Source organism: Oncorhynchus nerka, linkage group LG5, assembly GCF_034236695.1.
Source record: "Oncorhynchus nerka isolate Pitt River linkage group LG5, Oner_Uvic_2.0, whole genome shotgun sequence".
Taxonomy (NCBI): Eukaryota; Metazoa; Chordata; class Actinopteri; order Salmoniformes; family Salmonidae; genus Oncorhynchus; species Oncorhynchus nerka.
Window position 1 is genome coordinate 62,339,250 of NC_088400.1, and position 18,722 is coordinate 62,357,971.

At 42.1% G+C, this 18,722-nt stretch overlaps 1 protein-coding gene across 2 annotated transcripts; it reads right to left on the reverse strand.

Annotated features, from left to right (window-relative positions):
- Positions 1–7,123: 7,123 nt before the first annotated feature.
- Positions 7,124–18,656, reverse strand: LOC115129804 (TLE family member 5-like). 2 transcript variants are annotated; one of them, XM_029660529.2, is made up of 8 exons: positions 17,890–18,656; positions 16,084–16,181; positions 15,852–15,915; positions 14,321–14,365; positions 13,506–13,568; positions 13,304–13,378; positions 13,040–13,213; positions 7,124–10,067 (listed from the first exon to the last, which is right to left on the reverse strand). In XM_029660529.2, exons 1-8 carry the CDS (start codon positions 17,914–17,916, stop codon positions 9,981–9,983), a joined length of 633 nt encoding a protein of 210 aa, XP_029516389.1. In that variant the 5' UTR covers positions 17,917–18,656; the 3' UTR covers positions 7,124–9,980. The 2 variants fall into 2 exon arrangements, with proteins under 2 accessions (XP_029516389.1, XP_029516390.1); XM_029660530.2 differs by having other exon boundaries at positions 13,040–13,210; positions 17,890–18,653.
- Positions 18,657–18,722: the final 66 nt, after the last annotated feature.

Here is an 18,722-nt window from a genome sequence, read left to right on the forward strand (position 1 = left end):
ACAAGTTCCTTACTTTTTCCCCCTTCTACTTGCCTATTCCATTTTTGTGGTAATGCTGCAATTAATTGGTTGTAATTTTGGGTAGAGCAGACGTTTCCATATGTATGTGTTAGCTGCATATGTGACAACTCCACCAGTCCTATTTATGATATCATTCACTAAAATTATACCTTTATTTTTTATTTTTTTTATTTCTTCGAAAAATGCTTTTTACTTTTATTTTTTTTTACCAATTAGTATATTTGAGGTTAACCACAATATTTGTTGTATTATTTGTTCTGTCTTTTCAAGTGGATTAAACTGAAATCGCAATCAACTTTCTAAGGCTTATTTTAAAAAATAACGATCTTTTGGAGATTATTTCCTTTTCAAACAACCAAAAGTGAGCCGGTGTAATCTGAATAAAGGGAAAAAGGCCATTCTTGAACATAAGATGAGACATTCCTACCAATTTACTAGAGAACCAGTTTGGATTTAAGTATAACTTTTGTATAACTGATGCCTTTAGTGAGAGGTCTAATGTTTTAATATTTAATTTCTGCCCTCCGAATTCATATTCGTTATATAAATAGGCCCTTTTAATTTTGTCTGGCTTGCCGTTCCAAATTAAATTTAATATTTTTTGTAAATTTAATTTAAAAAGCAGGTCTCTAGGTGTAGGCAAAACCATAAGCAAATAGGTAAACAGTGATATAACTAGAGTTAATCAGGGAGATTTTTCCACAAATAGACAGGTATTTTCATTTCCATGGTAGCAAGATCTTATCTATTTTTGCTAACTTTCTAAAATATTTATTGGAGTGAGATCATTTCTTTCTTTTGGGATTTGTAATACCGAGGATGTCCACATCTCTGTCAGACCATTTAATTGGTAAACTACACGGTAATGTAAAATTAGCATTTTTTTTTTTGTGATCCAATACGTAATATTACTTATCATAATTTGGTTTTAATCCAGAGAGGATAGCAAAAGTATCTAGATCCTTTATGAGGCCATGAAGAGATTCTAATCATCAGCCTACAATGACACCTTAGTTTTTAAACCAAGGATTTCTAATCCCTTAATATTATTGTTTGATCTAATTTTAACAGCTAACATTTCAATGGCAATGATAAATAGATATGCCGATAGTGGACAACCTTGTTTTACTCCTCTAGATAGTTTTAAACTTTCTGAGATGTAGCCATTATTTACACCTAGGGTTACTATACATAACATTAACCCATTTTATAAGAGATTCCCCAAAATTGAAATATTCTAGGCATTTATATATAAACTCCAGTTGTACTTTATCAAAAGCCTTTTCAAAATCATCTATGAAAACCAGGCCTGGTGTCCCCGATATTTCACAGTATCCTATTGTTTCCAGTACTTGTCTTATATTATCTCCAATGTATCAGCCATTGATTAATTAATTCTATGCGCCAAGCATTTTGCTAGGATTTTTGCATCACAACACTGAAGTGTAAAGAGGTCTCCAATCTTTTAAATGGACTGGATCTTTATATATACCACTTGGGTCCGGTTTCAGTAATAATAATAATAATCTACCATTTATATAGGAGTGGTTAAAACATGCTAATAATGGTCCTCTGAGTATATCAAAACAAGTTTTGTATACTTCCACTGGTATGCCATCCAGCCCTGGAGTTTTCCCAGCCTTAAAGGCTTTAATTGCATCAAGAAATTCCGCCTCTGTAATTTGGCCTTCCCATGAGTACAGATGCTAATTTTACATTATTATTAGGAAGAAAATCCATACAATTAGTTTCAGTTAGTGGAGATGGAGACTGAAACGAAAACATATTCTTAAAGTACTTTACTTCCTCTTTCAAAATATAATTTGGTAAATCATGCATGACTCCATTTGAAACAAGTTTCAATAAAAATATTTGGTAGCATTTCTATATTGAAGATTGAAAAATAATTTGATGCATTTTTCCCCATATTCCATCCAGTTTGCTTTATTTTTTATAATATATTACACTGTCTTTCTTGAATAAGTTCCTCCATTTCTTTGTGTTTTTCCTCTAACTTATTATGTGCCTCTATGGTACCGTTTTTATTGCTATCTAGCTGTACTGTTAGTCCTTCAATTTCCTTTGTTAATATGGACTCTTGATCTAAATAGCTTTTGTTTTATAGATGAGTACTGAATTGCATGGCCTCTAAAGGCACATTTAAAAGTGTCGCATACAATAAGGGGATCTGCTATGATATGTCTGAAAAAGTTAGTTATAATTTCTTCTGTCCTAGTTCTAAACAATTTATCATCCAGTAGGCTTTGATTAAATTTCCAATATCCTCGCCCACGTGGAAATTCTGTAAGAGTAATATATATATATATATATGCCAATTATGTGATGATCCGACCGCATTCTTTCCCCTATCAACACTCTTTAAACTTTTGATGCCAGCGAGAATTTGCATAAGAAAGTAGTCAAGACGACTAGCTTGATTAATCCTCCGCCATGTATATCTCACTAGGTCAGGGTATTTAAGTCTCCATATATCCATGAAATTCATGATTTCCTTAAGTGCCTGAGGGTGATAGTTTGTAGTGTGATTTCCTTTCCGGTCCATAGAGGTATTTAAGACCGTATTAAAATCTCCCACCATAATAATAGAGTCTAGTGTCTAGTGTTGCTTGTAGAGTTAAATTCTTATCTATTCCTATATATGTTTTCAAAGAAGCTTGGATCATCATTATTTGGACCGTATATGTTAATAAGCCATATCTGTTTATTGTCCAATAACATATTTAAAATAATCCATCTACCTTGATGTTCTGTTTGGACAATTTTCACATTTGGATGAAAATTACTGTTAATTAAAACCATCACCCCTTTTGAATTTATTTGCCCATGGGAGAAATATATTTCACCCATCAGTCCTTTTTCCACAAAACTTCATCTAAAATTGTTGAATGACTTTCCTGTAAATAATAGATATTATATTCCTTCTCTTTTAGCCAGGTAAATACTGATGGTCTTTTCTTATTATCTGCTAGCCATTACAATTGTAACTGGCTATACTTATTTCACCACTTTCAATTCTATTTATTAAAATATATGTTTGTAAACGTACCATTAAAATGTTACATGATGATTGAGTGTCTATATAGCTGTACCATGATATTTGCAAGGCTACTAAGTAAACTTCCAATTGGTCCCCACTATTCCACCCGCTAAAAGCCCTCCTCATCAAGAGTTGGGTTTGGTATCCCAATGCCTGGCAGACCACCCCCGACCCCCTGTATCCCATAGCCCTGAAAAGACTGAGATCCATCCTTCGAAAAGAGCACACAGTGCCATTTACAGAACAGAAGTAGATCAACCGCCAAATGCATTTCCATCGCCCTCACCTCGATTTGTATTATATATAGCCATCTATATCTATATATATTTTTTAAAATCCTGTTTTTTATATTCCATAATTAGCTATTAATATTTGTAGTAATGTAGGCAATTTATGCAAAGGATTTTACCTTACCAGTCTCGCCATTACCAAAATGACATTAATACAAGCAATTATATTAGCAAACAATTATTGTGAATCATCCTATATTGTCTCTAACATCTTTTACTCCTTCGCAACAGTTGTGGGATATGCACATACACCCACAACCCTTTCCCCCCACACAACCATAGGCTCACATTCTCAACAGTTGCACCATCCCAGAGCCCAACTCAAGAAAGGTCTTGATTTACGAATGCATAAATATTTGCAGCTGTATGAGAAGGCCTGCAAGACTGCAAAAAAAATGGGCAGAAATTTAGAGATTTTATGAACCATTGTCACGTCCTAGATGATGGTCAAACGTACACCTTTTCCCTGAAACACCCACAACACAGTCCCCCGTATTGACCATATTCCCAAGCATCTCCATGCAGTCAGACTTTTTGATTTTGTGCCACCAGGCCCACAATAATATACCCCCTCTCTGAATGTCCGAGTGTGACCCCCATCCACATGGGTTACTACAGCTAGTGTTGCCAGCACTGCCACTGCCTGGATGGGGGCACCCCACCGGCTGGGTACAAGGTCATCATTAGCATCTGACTGCATTTTGGCTGCATACAGCAGGTCCATAAAACAGTTAGAGACTTCTCCTTAGTATCTGGGCCATTCAGGTGCGTGTCTAGGGTATAGGGTTGTGGACCGTTTCATCAATATAGGATCATAAATAAATAAATTAGATATACAATTTATTTTTAAAATGTAGTTCCCCATGATAGGACAATAAATAACTAAATCATTATAAAATCATTATCATTATAAAAAGTAATGTGAATCATCTGAACAACATTGAACGTTCTCTCACACCCCCGCTCACAGCAATACATTGGTTCTGGGATATGCAACCATTTCCTTTCCTTTCCAAACAAAACAAAAATACATAAAACACACATCATCCACACATGGATTAAACTGTTTCTCACCCTTCTACACACAATACTTTGTGACAAAGTGAAAACATGCTTTTAGAAACATTTGCAAATTTATCGAAAAATGAAATACAGAAATATCTCAATTACTACATAAGTATTCACACACCTGAGTCAATACTTTGTCGAAGCAAGCACCTTTGGTGGCGATTACATCTCTGAGTCCTCTTGGGTATGTCTATCAGCTTTGCACATCTGGATTTGGGGATTTTCTCAAGCTCTGATATGTTAGCAATCAAGTCTTTCCACAGATTTTCAAGTCTGGGCTTTGGCTGAGCCACTCTGACTTCACATTCTTGTTCTGCAGCCATTCCAGCGTGGATTTGGTTGTATTCTTTGGGTCATTGTCCTGTTAATGTAAATCTTCACCCCCAGTCTATCATTTGCACTCTGAAACAGGTTCTCATCAAGTATTTGCCTGTGTTTGTTCTCTTTATCCTTACCAGTCCCTGCCTCTGAAAAACATCCCCATAGCCTGATGCTGCCACCACCATGTTTAATGGTAGGGATGGTGTTAAAACGGGTGATGAGCTGTGCCTGGTTCTCCAGACATAGAGCTTTACATTCAGGCCAAATAGTTACAGTTTTGTCTCATCGGACCACAGAATCCTTTGCTTTATGCTCTGTCTTTCACGTGCCTTTCTGTAAACACCAGGTGTTTCATTATGTGCCTTTTTCTCAGGAGTGGCTTCCATCTGGCCACTCTCCCATGAAGCCCAGATGTGTGAAGTGCTGTAGAGACAGTTGTCCTTCTGGCAGGTTCTCCCATCTCAGCCAAGGAACTCTGTAGTTCTGTCAGAGTGGTCATTGGGACAGCCAGCTACCCGTTGGCTACTTCCATATTTGTTCTATTTCTGCTCTGACAAGCACTGTCAAATGTGTGACCTTACATAGACAGGTGTTTCTAACTCATGCCCAAACAATTGAATTGGCCACAGGTGGACTCTAAGTTGTAACGACATTGCCAGGATGATCGAAGGAAATTGGATGCACCTGAGGGGTGTGAATACTTATGTAAATGAGATTTCTGTATTTTAATTTAGATAAATTTGTAAAAAAAGTTCTAAAAACATGTTTTCCCTTTGTCATTATGGGGTAGTGTGTGTAGATGGGTGAGAAAAAAAATGAATACTGAATACTTTCTGAAGGCACTGTAATTGACTCAACCAAAAACACAGTACCTTGCAAAAGTATTCAGACACCCTGGAATTTTTCACATTTTGTTACAAAGTGGGATTAAAATGTAATTTGTCAACAATCTATGTAAAAGACTAATGTCAAAGCGGATAACAAATGATTAACTAAAATATAGTGGTTGCATAAGCATTCAGACCCTTTGTTTAGGTAAGCCTAAATTAGTTCAGGAGTCAAATTTGGCTTAACAAATCACTTGTTCGATGGACTCACTCGGTGTGAAATAATAGGGGTTGACATGACTAGACCTTCCTGTCTCCCATACATACGACATCTGTAAGGTCCTGCAATTAAGTGTTGAATTTCATGCACAGAGACCAGGGAACTTTTCGAAAGCCTCATAAAGAAGGGCAGTGATTGATAGATGGCTAACAATAAATCAGACACTGAATCTCTTTAACCATGGCGTAGTTAATAATTATGCTGTGGATTATGTATTAAACCACCCAGATACATCAAAAGATAGTCGTCCTTCTGAATTGAGCTCCAGGACAGGAATAAAACTGCTCAGGGATGTTACAATGAGGCCATTGGTGATTTTACAACTGCTTCAATTGCTGTGATGGGAGAAAAACATTGAGTGAAAAGAACAGAAATATACAGAATACAAATGCATGCATCTTGAATGCAACAAGGCACTAATGTAACACGCCAAAGAAACACAGCAAAGGTCTAAATGTAAAGCCAGCACAACACGGAGTAACTGCCTCCTTACATTCAAGTATGGTGGTGGCTGCATCATGGTATCGGTATGCTTGTCATTGGAAAATACTGGGGAGTTTTTCAGGATAACTAGAAATGGGATTGAGCTAAGCACAGGCAAAACCCTAGGAAAACCTGTGTCACATCAGAGAATGGGAGAGGAATTCAGCAGGACAATAACATACCAGAAGGCCAAATCCTCACTGGAGTTGTTTACCAAGACGATGCTCCTGAGTGGCCAAGTTCGTAGACTTAAATCTCCTTGAAAATCTATGGCAAGAGTTGATAATTCCTGTCCTAGCTATGACCCGCAACATCTTGATTGAGCATGAAGAATTTTATAAAGAATAATAGGCAAATATTGCACAATGCAGGTGTGGAAATCTCTTAAGAGACTTACCCAAGAAGACTCACAGCTGTAATCGATGCCAAAGGTGTTTCTAACATGTATTGACTCAGGGAGCTGAATACTTATGCAACTTAATGACTATGTCATTACATTTTAATGAATTAAAAAAATATATATTCCACTTTGACAAAGTACTGTGTAGACTGTTGACAAAATTACAAAAAAAATGTCATCCCCATTTAACAATTAAAAGTGAGGAAATCCAAGGGATCAAAACTTCTACAGGTTCATTTAAGCTTTTTTAATAAACCAGAAATGATTTCTGGTTGTTTATCAAAGTTACCTGGCGAACTCATCGATACTGCTTTGTAGTATACCCACAGGCAAGCAAATACAGACACACAAATAGAAAAACCACTAGAAACAGTCTCTCCGTTGAGTCATTTATTTGTAAGGCACCATAGACATTTCCTTACTGCCGAGCGCTTTCAGTCATGTTGTGTAGTCAATGTTTGTTTGGTTGGTTTACATTAGATGTGACTTTTCCCCTCCACATCTCTTTTAAATGAAGTTATAAGTATTGGTTTTTCATAACACAGATGACATACATTATCGCCAAGTACACACTTATGAAGTTTCACATATAACGACAAAGTAAAGAGTTTTAAAAATTACATTTACAAAGCTCAACAAGGAGGCGACATTTCCTCAGCATTGTCAAGGGGGCAGGAGAGGAGGGGGATATTGGGTAGTACCTCTTTCCATAGCACATCACATAATACACACGCTGCACTGACATGTCGTCTTCCATCACACGCATACACACTAAAAGCAGCTTTGAAACATACAAAAATGCTTAAAAAAGTATATATGTATATTGATATATAAATGGGCCCTTCACAACAGAAACACACAAACCATTCATGTCCGAGTTTTGCTATAAATTCAATCAAACCTGCAATAGCAAAGTTTACAGTGTCTTGGTTTACAAACTACTGCCCGAAAACACATTTCTTATTCTGAAAAGTTGAAGCATCTACCTGTGAGGGGAGTCTACCTGGCAGTAGTAGTAGGTTTTTAGGGTCTTGTGATTTTAATTAACCTATTGGGGGGGAATAAAGTCTGTGTAAATACTGGGGTTTGATTGAATACAGCCCTGGGTCTGGTTTGGTGTGGCATTGCTGCCACCTACTGTCCTGGAGAAGAACTAAAACTTATCGCCTTGAATTAGAAAGACAGTTATGCGTCTGAGGGTAGGTAATAGGTTAGTGCGCTACAGCTGTGTTCAACGGTTTGGCACCATGCTCGCTCACCACACATTCTAGCTCCAAGTGCTATGCTAACCAACAGAACAACATATGCAAATGTATTCCTCTCCCTTTCTACCAATAGGATCTGATCTGAATGAGCACATGATTGATGTGAAGTTTAGGTCCCGTTAGATTTAGGCCTCGTCCACGATCAACCCTTACCCCTCGGACACTTCCTCTGTCTAGGGGGAAGTGCTTAGGGGCTAGGGGTTGATTTGGGACTGGACCATAGACTTGGTCAGTTAAGAGAGTGGACAGACAGGGGCGGGAGGGAGAATACGAAAGGTGGTTGATAAAAATAAAACGTAAGTTTGCACACACACACTCGCTCTAGCTCCTATGACTTTTACACTCGACTGTCTTATTCAAGTGGCCCTTTCAGAACACTGTCTGTGAGATCAGTGAGCAGAGTTAGCAGTAACTCTGCAGCCAATCAGCAGAGACCTACAGGAGGAAGTCGTCCGTAGACACTGATCAAAGGTCAGTAATGTTTTGATCGTTTAAATCTGAGCTTAAGGGCAACTTCTACTAGGAGAAAAGGAACAGAGGTCAGGGGTTAAAGGGTTAGCGCTAAGATGGGACCAAGTCACAATTTTGCAAGTCTCAAGTTTTAAGCTTTGAGTCAAGTCCCAAGAAATAACGGGCAAGTCTCAAGTCAAGTCCCACAGCTCAGGTCGAGTCAAGTCACAAGTTCCTCATTTTGGGTTTCGAGTCCTCAAGTCAACGGTTAAGTGTTTTATGCCAATTTCATTGCAACTGCAATGATTTCGGACCAACGTGTTTTAAAAACTGAACGCAACGATTTTTTGGGACTGATCCAGATGCCCTGATGCAGAGATGGCACCACAGGTCCCAGAGTGGTTAGTTTCCCCTGGGGCTCAGACCTTTCCCTAATCTGGTAACCTAACCAGGTATAAAGACTTTATAGGGTATGACAGTCATTAATCAGTTGTAAAATGGTTTTTATATGGACAATGATGTGAGTGGGACCCAAGATGATGATTATTATTTTTACTCCTGGCCCTAGGGAGGATGAAAACCCCTGTCAAACTGCAGCAACCCTGTACTTGTTCACATGAATTATATTTAAAAACTAGACTAAACAGGGGTTTCCTCTACAGACACAACAATTGCAATTGGACAATACAACTCACAGGGCTTTGCTTTATGCAGGTTTGCATCGTGTAGGCCTCTGCAACTTTAATTCAAAAGTAACTCACACAGTCCATGTAAATCAGTAGTGTTTGATTAATTTCAGTTAATAGTTTTAGATTGAAAAGGTCAAGGCAGCCTAGCCAGTCCAAGTTTGAATTTAGCTTAAACCAAATTTGATCACATTCACATTTTCTCCTAACACAAATAAATGGTCTATGAAATAGGCTACATAACATCACCACCTGGTTGTTATCAGTAGCCTAGTTGATTAGACTGAGAAGTCATCTCGTTTTCTTCCCCTACAGTTTAGGTGTAGGCTGCTGTAACATTTTGGGTTAAGAGTTCTTGCTTTTGTTTGTTGGGAGTGATGTGTTATCACGTTTGCTAAATAAATACCGCAGGACAGTGGAGAGTGGCGCGCTTGATAAAATGTCAAGTCATAAAATGTCCAAGTCACGTGACTCGAGTCCACATCTCTGGGTTAGAGGTCAGGGTAGTATCTGTTGGCAATGGGTTGTCAGCAGCAATAGTGAACAGAGGAGAGGAAAGGAAAAGAGGAAGGAGTCAGACAGAGGAGACCTGTCCAACAGGCTTGGTGACGAACTGATTTGATGATAATAGAAGATGAAAAAGAAGGATAAGGAAGCGATGGAGTGGAGGCCCAGAGAGTAATTCTAGAGACCTGAACCACGGGGTGACACCTACTGTATGAACACTCAACTCACCCCCCCTTAGCCCTCCCACAGTAGATCCACTCCTGGTTGTCCATCAGTCCAACTTGTCTCACCCTCGCCCCGCTCTCCACTCCTTCCCATCCACCATCAGTCGGACTTGTCTCCGTCCTCTTCCCTCTGTTCTCTCTCTGCTGCGTCTCTGGCCTTGTCTTCTTTAGCCAGCTGGGCCTGAGCCTGGTGGGGAGACCAGAGAACAAAACACAAGGAGTGGAAGAGAGCCGTGAACTGTCATGTGTGGGTTACCTGTAGGGGCGTGTGTGTGTTACCTGCTAGGGGGGTGCGCGTGTGTGTTACCTGCTAGGGGGGTGCGCGTGTGTGTTACCTGCTAGGGGGCTGCGCATGTGTGTTACCTGCTAGGGGTGTGCGTGTGTGTTACCTGCTAGGGGGTGCGCGTGTGTGTTACCTGCTAGGGGGTGCGCGTGTGTGTTACCTGCTAGGGGGTGCGCGTGTGTGTTACCTGCTAGGGGGTGCGTGCGTGTGTGTTACCTGCTAGGGAGGTGCGTGCGTGTGTGTTACCTGCTAGGGAGGTGCGCGTGTGTGTGCGTTACCTGCTAGGGGGTGCGCGTGTGTGTGCGTTACCTGCTAGGGGGGTGCGCGTGTGTGTGCGTTACCTGCTAGGGGGGTGCGCGTGTGTGTGCGTTACCTGCTAGGGGGGTGCGCGTGTGTGTGCGTTACCTGCTAGGGGGTGCGCGTGTGTGTGCGTTACCTGCTAGGGGGTGCGTGTGTGTGCGTTACCTGCTAGGGGGTGCGCGTGTGTGTGCGTTACCTGCTAGGGGGGTGAGCGTGTGTGTGCGTTACCTGCTAGGGGGGTGAGCACGCGTTACCTGCTAGGGGGGTGAGCACGCGTTACCTGCTAGGGAGGTGCGCGTGTGTGTGTGTTACCTGCTATTGGGGTGAGCACGCGTTACCTGCTAGGGAGGTGCGCGTGTGTGTGCGTTACCTGCTATTGGGGTGAGCACGCGTTACCTGCTAGGGAGGTGCGCGTGTGTGTTACCTGCTAGGGAGGTGCGCGTGTGTGTTACCTGCTAGGGGGGTGCGTGTGTGTGTGTTACCTGCTAGGGAGGTGCGTGCGTGTGCGTTACCTGCTAGGGAGGTGCGTGCGTGTGTGTGTGTTACCTGCTAGGGAGGTGCGCGTGTGTGTGCGTTACCTGCTATTGGGGTGAGCACGCGTTACCTGCTAGGGAGGTGCGTGCGTGTGTTTCCTGCTAAGGGGGTGCGTGCACGTTACCTGCTAGGGGGTGCGTGCGCGTTACCTGCTAGGGGGTGCGTGCGCGTTACCTGCTAGGGGGTGCGTGCGCGTTACCTGCTAGGGGGTGCGTGCGCGTTACCTGCTAGGGGGTGCGTGCGCGTTACCTGCTAGGGGGTGCGTGCGCGTTACCTGCTAGGGGGTGCGTGCGCGTTACCTGCTAGGGGTGCGTGCGCGTTACCTGCTAGGGGTGCGTGCGCGTTACCTGCTAGGGGGTGCGTGCGCGTTACCTGCTAGGGGTGCGTGCGCGTTACCTGCTAGGGGGTGCGTGCGCGTTACCTGCTAGGGGGTGCGTGCGCGTTACCTGCTAGGGGGTGCGTGCGCGTTACCTGCTAGGGGGTGCGTGCGCGTTACCTGCTAGGGGGTGCGTGCGCGTTACCTGCGAGGGGGTGCGTGCGCGTTACCTGCTAGGGGGTGCGTGCGCGTTACCTGCTAGGTGGTGCGTGCGCGTTACCTGCTAGGGGGTGCGTTAGGGGGTGCGTGCGCGTTACCTGCCTATTCACAGCCGACTGAAGTGTTGTTTGTTGGTCTTGATGAGATGTGCTTTTTGACACTTTGTGTTTAACAGTGTTTCACCATTTCTCACCATCTCAGGCACTACATCAACATATGTGAAAATAACGCTATGTTTTGCAGTCAAAAAGACTAGAAAATAAAGAAATGTCTTTCTAATGACATCAACCAATTCTTAGACAATTTAGTATGGAATGCCTAGTCCTAATTGGTTCCAATTATAAGTAGGCATTCCATACTAAATTGTCTAAGAATTGGTTGATGTCATTGGAAACACTAATCTTCCTGTCTTTTTGACTACAAACATTAAAAAAAGCATTATTTTCACATATGGTGGTGTTGGGAGGGAGCTGGAGATGATGAATTTGAAGTTTTTTACATTTCCCTTTAAGTGAGGTGTCCCCACCACAAAGCTAGAATGCTGCCTTGAAAGTATTGGTTCGGCCTTACAATACTTGCAAAACATAAGCTTTCATTCACCTCGATGTACTTGTATGCTTCCCGCATGCAGTGACACTGGCTAGCAGAGCAACGTCGACGCTAACATCACTATTTGTGCTAGCGAAAGCTTTGTCTTCTTGTGTTGCTGGTGGCTCGACAACCATGGGTTCAGCCACATCAGTATCACTGGCAGACACATCGGTCTCCTGTTGTTGATCTTGTCGCTTAAAGCTGCAATATGTAACTTTCTGGGTGACCTGACCAAATTCACATAGAAATGTGGAGTTATAGACCTGACATTCTCATTGAAAGCAACTCGAAGAAGTGGTAGATCCATTCTAAGTCCACTATTTCTATGATTCCCGTTCTTAAGTTTCTTTTTTGCGCCTTTCATGTTCAGTTTTGTACACCAGCTTCAAAATAGTGAAAATATCATGTTTGGTTATGGAAAATATATTAGATTGTACAATGATTCTGTACACTTCTTGCGTGTTTTGTCACAAACTGAAATGAGGCGAACGGTTAACATTTTTGCAACCAAGCGGAGCGATTTCCTCATGGTACACCTTTAAAATAAAATGTGATCCTCTTCATCCTTCTCCTGACAGAAGCGAATGCAGATCCTCTCAAGGTAGCTATTCAAAGGCTTGCGTTTCCAGCCTACGGAGGTAGTTCCAGCCTCGGACTACATTATGCTACGATTGGCTCATTGAGCTGCGTGTTGCATTATGGTATTGGTAGTTCTTCGTGTGATTACCAACCATAAAATAGCAGAAATACTACAACCACGGCAATATTGGTTCTGGGGGTATAAGTCCCCACTTGGATACATCACTTTGACCGTTTAGCGCATATTTATTTTTAGTCACATATGCGAGTGAAATGGTCACACTGTAGAGCCCTGGAGGTGTGTGTTGCCGATGGTAGGTGTGTGTGTGTGTGTTACCTGTGCATGTGCTGCCTGTGAGTGGGAGTGAGAGGCCAGGATGGAGGACAGGGACATCAGTCCGGCGCTGGAGGTTGGAGGGAGGCTGGGAGCAGACAGACCCATGGGGAGAGGGGCCATCGTGGGGAGGCCCAAGCCCTGGAGCTGAGACAACTGGTGCACCTGGAGCTGCTGCTAAACGCACAGACAGATACACATGGTTATATACACACACATATTCATACACGAGTCACATATGCACGGTTAACACACACACCAGCCTACCCGTATGATAGAGTTCATCTCAGGAGGAGTGACCTGCTTGGCTCTCTCTATGGCCCCAAGGACCTGCTGCTGATGCTGCAACACACACATCCAAACACATTTAGCTATTGTACAGAATTAAATAGATTGACATTGTATATCACGTTGAAATGGGATTATGTTATCCTAAGGAAAAGTATGTGTAGAGAGGAGAGTGTAATACCTCTTGAGATAGGTAGGGGAGAACCTGAGCACAGATCCCGTTTAGTCTCTTCACGATCTCAGCCTGGGGAGAAGAGACAGACCGACAGTCAGAATCATAGAGATAGAGGTGTCTAGTGCCCAAAGCCCGTTTTAGCATGGGCAGCACCATTGAAGACACTCACCATTTTTAAGTAGTTAACTGAGTGGTACTTCCTATGGGTTAAGGAATGATCACAAAATTCCATTCAGATCATCAGGACGGATCAGCCAATTATAAATTTTTTTTTTAAAAATGTATACCTTTATTTAACCAGGCAAGTCAGTTAAAGAACAAATTCTTATTTTCAATGACGGCCTAGGAACAATGACGGCCTAGGAACAGTGGGTTAACTGCCTGTTCAGGGGCAGAACGACAGATTTGTACCTTGTCAGCTCGGGGGTTTGAACTTGCAACCTTCCAGTTACTAGTCCAACGCTCTAACCACTAGGCTACCCTGCCGCCGTGAGGAAACATTCCATAACTGCAGGTGGCAGTAAATCGCCAACCGTGGCTTTATACCGTTTCAAACAACACAGTCTTGGTGGCCGTGTGCACCCTTTCAGTTTGTTTACCAACTTAGAAGTAGTAGAATAAGAAAATGTACTACTTCAAAATGGAGATGGCCTCAATGGTGCCAATGCTCTCACAGATGCCATAATGGGAAAGATGCCATGTTGCATCTTCTAACAATCTCTATGGTCCCAACACTGGCTTTACCATACAACACAGTACCAGAGAGAGAGAAGGGGGAAGAGAGAGGGGGGAAAGAGAGTGAGTGAGAGAAAATAAGTTACCTGTTTGTGCATTTCAATGTTCAGTCCATAAGACATCTCGTAGTACTGCAAAAAGAAGATTTGGGAGTTTGTGACTTAACACTAACATACTGCAGAATTCCAAATCAATCCCTAGCCCTCAATACACTTGTGTACAGTACCAGTCAAAAGTTTGGACACACCTACTCATTCAATGGGTTCTTTATTTTTACGATTCTCTACACTGTAGAATAGCGAAGACATCAAAACTATGAAATAACCCACATGGAATCATGTAGTAACCAAAAAACGGGTTAAACAAATCAAAATATATTTGAGATTCTTCAAAGTAGCCACCCTTTTCTCAACCAGCTTCATGAGGAATGCTTTTCCAATAGTTTCCACATATGTTGAACACCTGTTGGATGGTCCAACTCATCCCAAAACATCTCAATTGGGTTGAGGTCGGGTGATTGTGGAAGCCAGGTCATCTGATGCAGCTCTCCTTCTTGTTCAAATAGCCCGTACACAGCCTGGAGGTGTGTTGGGTCATTATCCTTTTGAAAAACAAAATATAGTCCTACTAAGTGCAAACCAGATGGGATGGCGTATTGCTGCAGCATGCTGTGGTAGACATGCTGGTTAAGTGTGCCTTAAATTCTAAATAAATCACAGACAATGTCACCAGAGAAGCACCCCCACACCACCTCCTCCGTGCTTCATGCTGGGAACCACACATGCGGAGATCATCCATTCACCTACTCTGCGTCTCACAAAGACACAGTGGTTGGAATCAAAAATCCCCAAATGGGACTCATCAGACCAAAGGACAGATTTTCACCGGTCTAATGTTCATTGCTTGTGTTTCTTGGCCCAAGCAAGTCTCTTCTTATTGGTGTCCTTTAGTAGTGGTTTCTTTGCAGCAATTCGACCATGAAGGGCTGATTCACACAGTTTCCTCTGAACAGTTGATGTGGAGATGTGTCTGTTACTTGAACTCTGTGAAGCGTTTATTTGGGCTGCAATTCCGAGGTGCAGTTAACTCGAATGACAGTTTCATCACAGTGCTTGATGGTTTTTGTGACTGCACCCGAAGAAACTTTCAAAGTTCTTGAAATTTTCCAGATTGACTGACCTACATGTCTTAAAGTAATGATGGACTGTCGTTTCTCTTTTTTCTCTGATTGGCTCAAACGCATGAAGGAAAGAAATTCCATAGAAATTAACATTTAACAAGGCACACCTGTTAATTGAAATGCATTCCAGGTGACTACCAAGAATGTGCAAAGCTGTCATCAAGGCAAAGGGTGGCTACTTTGAAGAATCTCAAATATATTTTGATTTGTTTAACCCGTTTTTGGTTACTACATGATTCCATGTGTGTTATTTCATAGTTTTGATGTTTTCACTATTATTATTCTACAATGTAGAAAATAGTAAAAATAAAATAAAAACCCTGGAATGAGTAGGTGTCCAAACCTTTGACTGGTACTCTATATCTGAGAGAATTGTAGTAATGGCCAACGTGTATCCTAGGTTGGCTAAAAGTAAAAGAAGAGGTGATGTCACTCACCATGATGTAATGACGCTGCATCTCTGACTTCTCACTAGCTAGCTTGTCACACTCCATCTTCAAGCTGATTGGATATATGACAACATTTGGTAAGGAACATGTCTATATATATATATGAGTGAGTGCATGTTGGAATCTGAGTGCATGCAGTGTGTGTGACATGAGTGTTTGTGGGTGTGGGTAGGTGGGTATTTTCAGTGTGTGACTGAGCATGTGTGTGTTTCAGTGTTACCTATGGTATTGTGCTTGTAGGAACTGAAACTCGTCCTTGATGCGGTCGCAGGAGTCAGAGGTGGTGAACTTGAGAGGCTGGGAGGACTGGGAGGAAGCCTGGGGGACAACAATAACAAACATACAAGTCAGAATCCCCAAGACAACAACAAACAGTTAGACAATCAACAAGATATCAACAACCAGTGAGAAGCTGCGTTTCCATCCCCTACCCCTCTCACTGACGTGTGCATTTCTTCACTCCCCCTGTATGTGGGACTGCATGTTTATCAGAAGGGGCGTACACCTGGGTGTGTGATAGAAATGGAACAGGCACGGTTTGTGACTGTGTGTGAGACAGATGGGGGTGGTATTGTTTGTTTAGTAACAGAGGGATTGACCTCTGAGATTAACCTTACAGCAGGGTTTTTTTCTAGGTTTTTACCAGGGGCTGGGGTGGTGGGGGGATAATATTAGCGCAGGCTGAGAGGATGTGTGAGTCTGTGAGTATGGTCAGTGTTAGATGAGTTTCCAGAGGTGGCCAACTAACAAGAATGACCCCAGGCTGAGTCAGAGCCATAATCCAGTGTTAAGCTTCTCATCAAGGCCTTACTACTTCAGACTGGTGGAAGGAGGCCACCACCCAAATTACACCAGGGCTCTACAACTACCATCCTGGAGACTTACTGGCTGTGAATGCTTCTGCTCCAGCCCCTACACAAACACACTTGGTTTAGCTAATCAAAGGTCCTCCTGATGAGGTGATTAGTAGGGCTGGAGCAAAAGCCTGCGCACCCAGTAGAGCACACACACTCTCCAGGAGGGGCTGGTCACTACTAGAATTGAGAGAGGACAGGTTTGTGCAGGGACAAACCCTGATAGTGTGAACTACAATCCTGGCCTAAGGGGTAGTAGGACGCTAAAGAGAAAGAAGAAGCACAGAAATAGGCTCAACCATAAACTGTGTACATTCTTATTTCCCACCCACTATCATCATTAGCACACCAGTATTAATTTAAAAACCTTTAGGCCTAAATTATATAGCCACAACATCCCGTATATTTCAGTTGGTAGAGCATGGCACTTGCATCGCCAGGGTTGTGGGCTCGATTCCCTGGGCCATACATACATAAAATGTGGGCATGACTAAGTCGCTTTGAATAAAATAGTCTGCTAAATGGCATATTTTATTGTATATTACATCCACTTCTGTAGTGATCCCAAATGGCATAGTGGCTGGAAGTCCTTGAGACTAAAATGTAATCAAGGATCCAAATTAAAGACATCCATTGAATCCTCAATCAAGGGTAACTTTGAATTATTATTGTATGACTTAACTGACTTAATTCCACATGCCCTTAAGGTGTTAGGTTTGACTAAAAGACTGACAAAAAAAGTTATCTAGCTAGCAACGTTGGCTAGGCTACGTTTTATTAGCACATGTCACTTTACCTAGCTAGCTGAGATATCCCTGTTCAAATATGTCACATTACTAATGAGTGGAAAACGTTTAGTATAGTAATATAGACTGGCTAAAATGTAAAAATCCATTCACAAAGCTTAATGAAAACCGCTGTAGTTAGTAATATTGGTTAGCTAACGTTAGCTAGTTAAGTGGGAGCTAGCCTGGAATGTAAACAAATGCCGGGGGCGCGTGACAGACAAGCGATTGAATCCATCATCAACAACACAAATGAAAACATACCACGGCCATCGTAGATATCCCCCTTTATTCTTACATGGATAAAGCTCAATTGCTTATGTGGCTAGCTAGAATAGCTAGAATTGAGCTATCATCGAGCTAGTTATGCTAACGTTAGCTACTTACCGAGTGTCTTGATTGTGGAAACATCATGTCAATGGATTTATCGGTGTTCCTCAGCAACCAGGATAAAAATATCTAGACCCCGTTTTTGGACAACTATAACGTCTTCCCTTTCTTGTTTTTTAGACAGCTACGTTAATGTTAGCTGGCTATGTATTTATCTGAACGTTATCTAGGACACCAGTTACCCGGTCTCGCGCCGTGATTGTTTTTTCTCCAACGCTGTTGGCTAGCTAGCGTTGGTTTTGATTTGGTTCCTGGCTAAAAATGTACAAATTGCACCAACAAAGGCTGAACATCAAGACGTGCAAAATTAGATATGGCACCGATTACGAAGAATCTTAAAATAAATCTGGGCTAGGTAGATGTTGACAAAGTCACAGCAATATCCTTTCTTGTTAGCTAACTAACTAGCAAGCAAATCTGAGCAGAGACATGCGAGCCAACGTAAATTTAGGTAGCAGATTTGTATATTGTCCAATTCCTCGTAGATAGTCTAGCTACTGTCAAGTGGGGCAATCGTGTCGAAAATCTGTTCTTGAAAAGCGTCTTCAACTCCACAATACGTTAGCTAGCTACCGATAGCTGGCTGGCTAGCTAGCTAATGTCCACACACAAGCCTTCACTACTAGCTGAAACCACCCCTTGCGCTACAAAATGTACGAGTCATCGATGAGCGGGCGTTGCATGTGATGAGAGAATGAGGTGGCGCTCCGAAGGCCCATTTTAGATGTCAAATGTATAAAATTACAGTTTGCGGAAGTGTTGCTGCTGCCGTGTGCCCCCGGTGGAAGGTGTGTGGAACTGTCCTCCGATGATGCACGCAAGTGTGATGG

What these genes read in the sequence shown, in the direction of transcription:
- LOC115129804 (XM_029660529.2), bottom strand. Translation starts at nt 17,916, where the DNA reads ATGATGTTTCCACAATCAAGACACTCG. An exon ending in CTACAAGCACAATACCATAG is followed by an intron (nt 15,916 to 16,083) that starts GTAACACTGAAA and finishes ATATCCAATCAG; the next exon opens with CTTGAAGATGGAGTGTGACA. An exon ending in AGATGAACTCTATCATACGG is followed by an intron (nt 13,214 to 13,303) that starts GTAGGCTGGTGT and finishes CTGTGCGTTTAG; the next exon opens with CAGCAGCTCCAGGTGCACCA.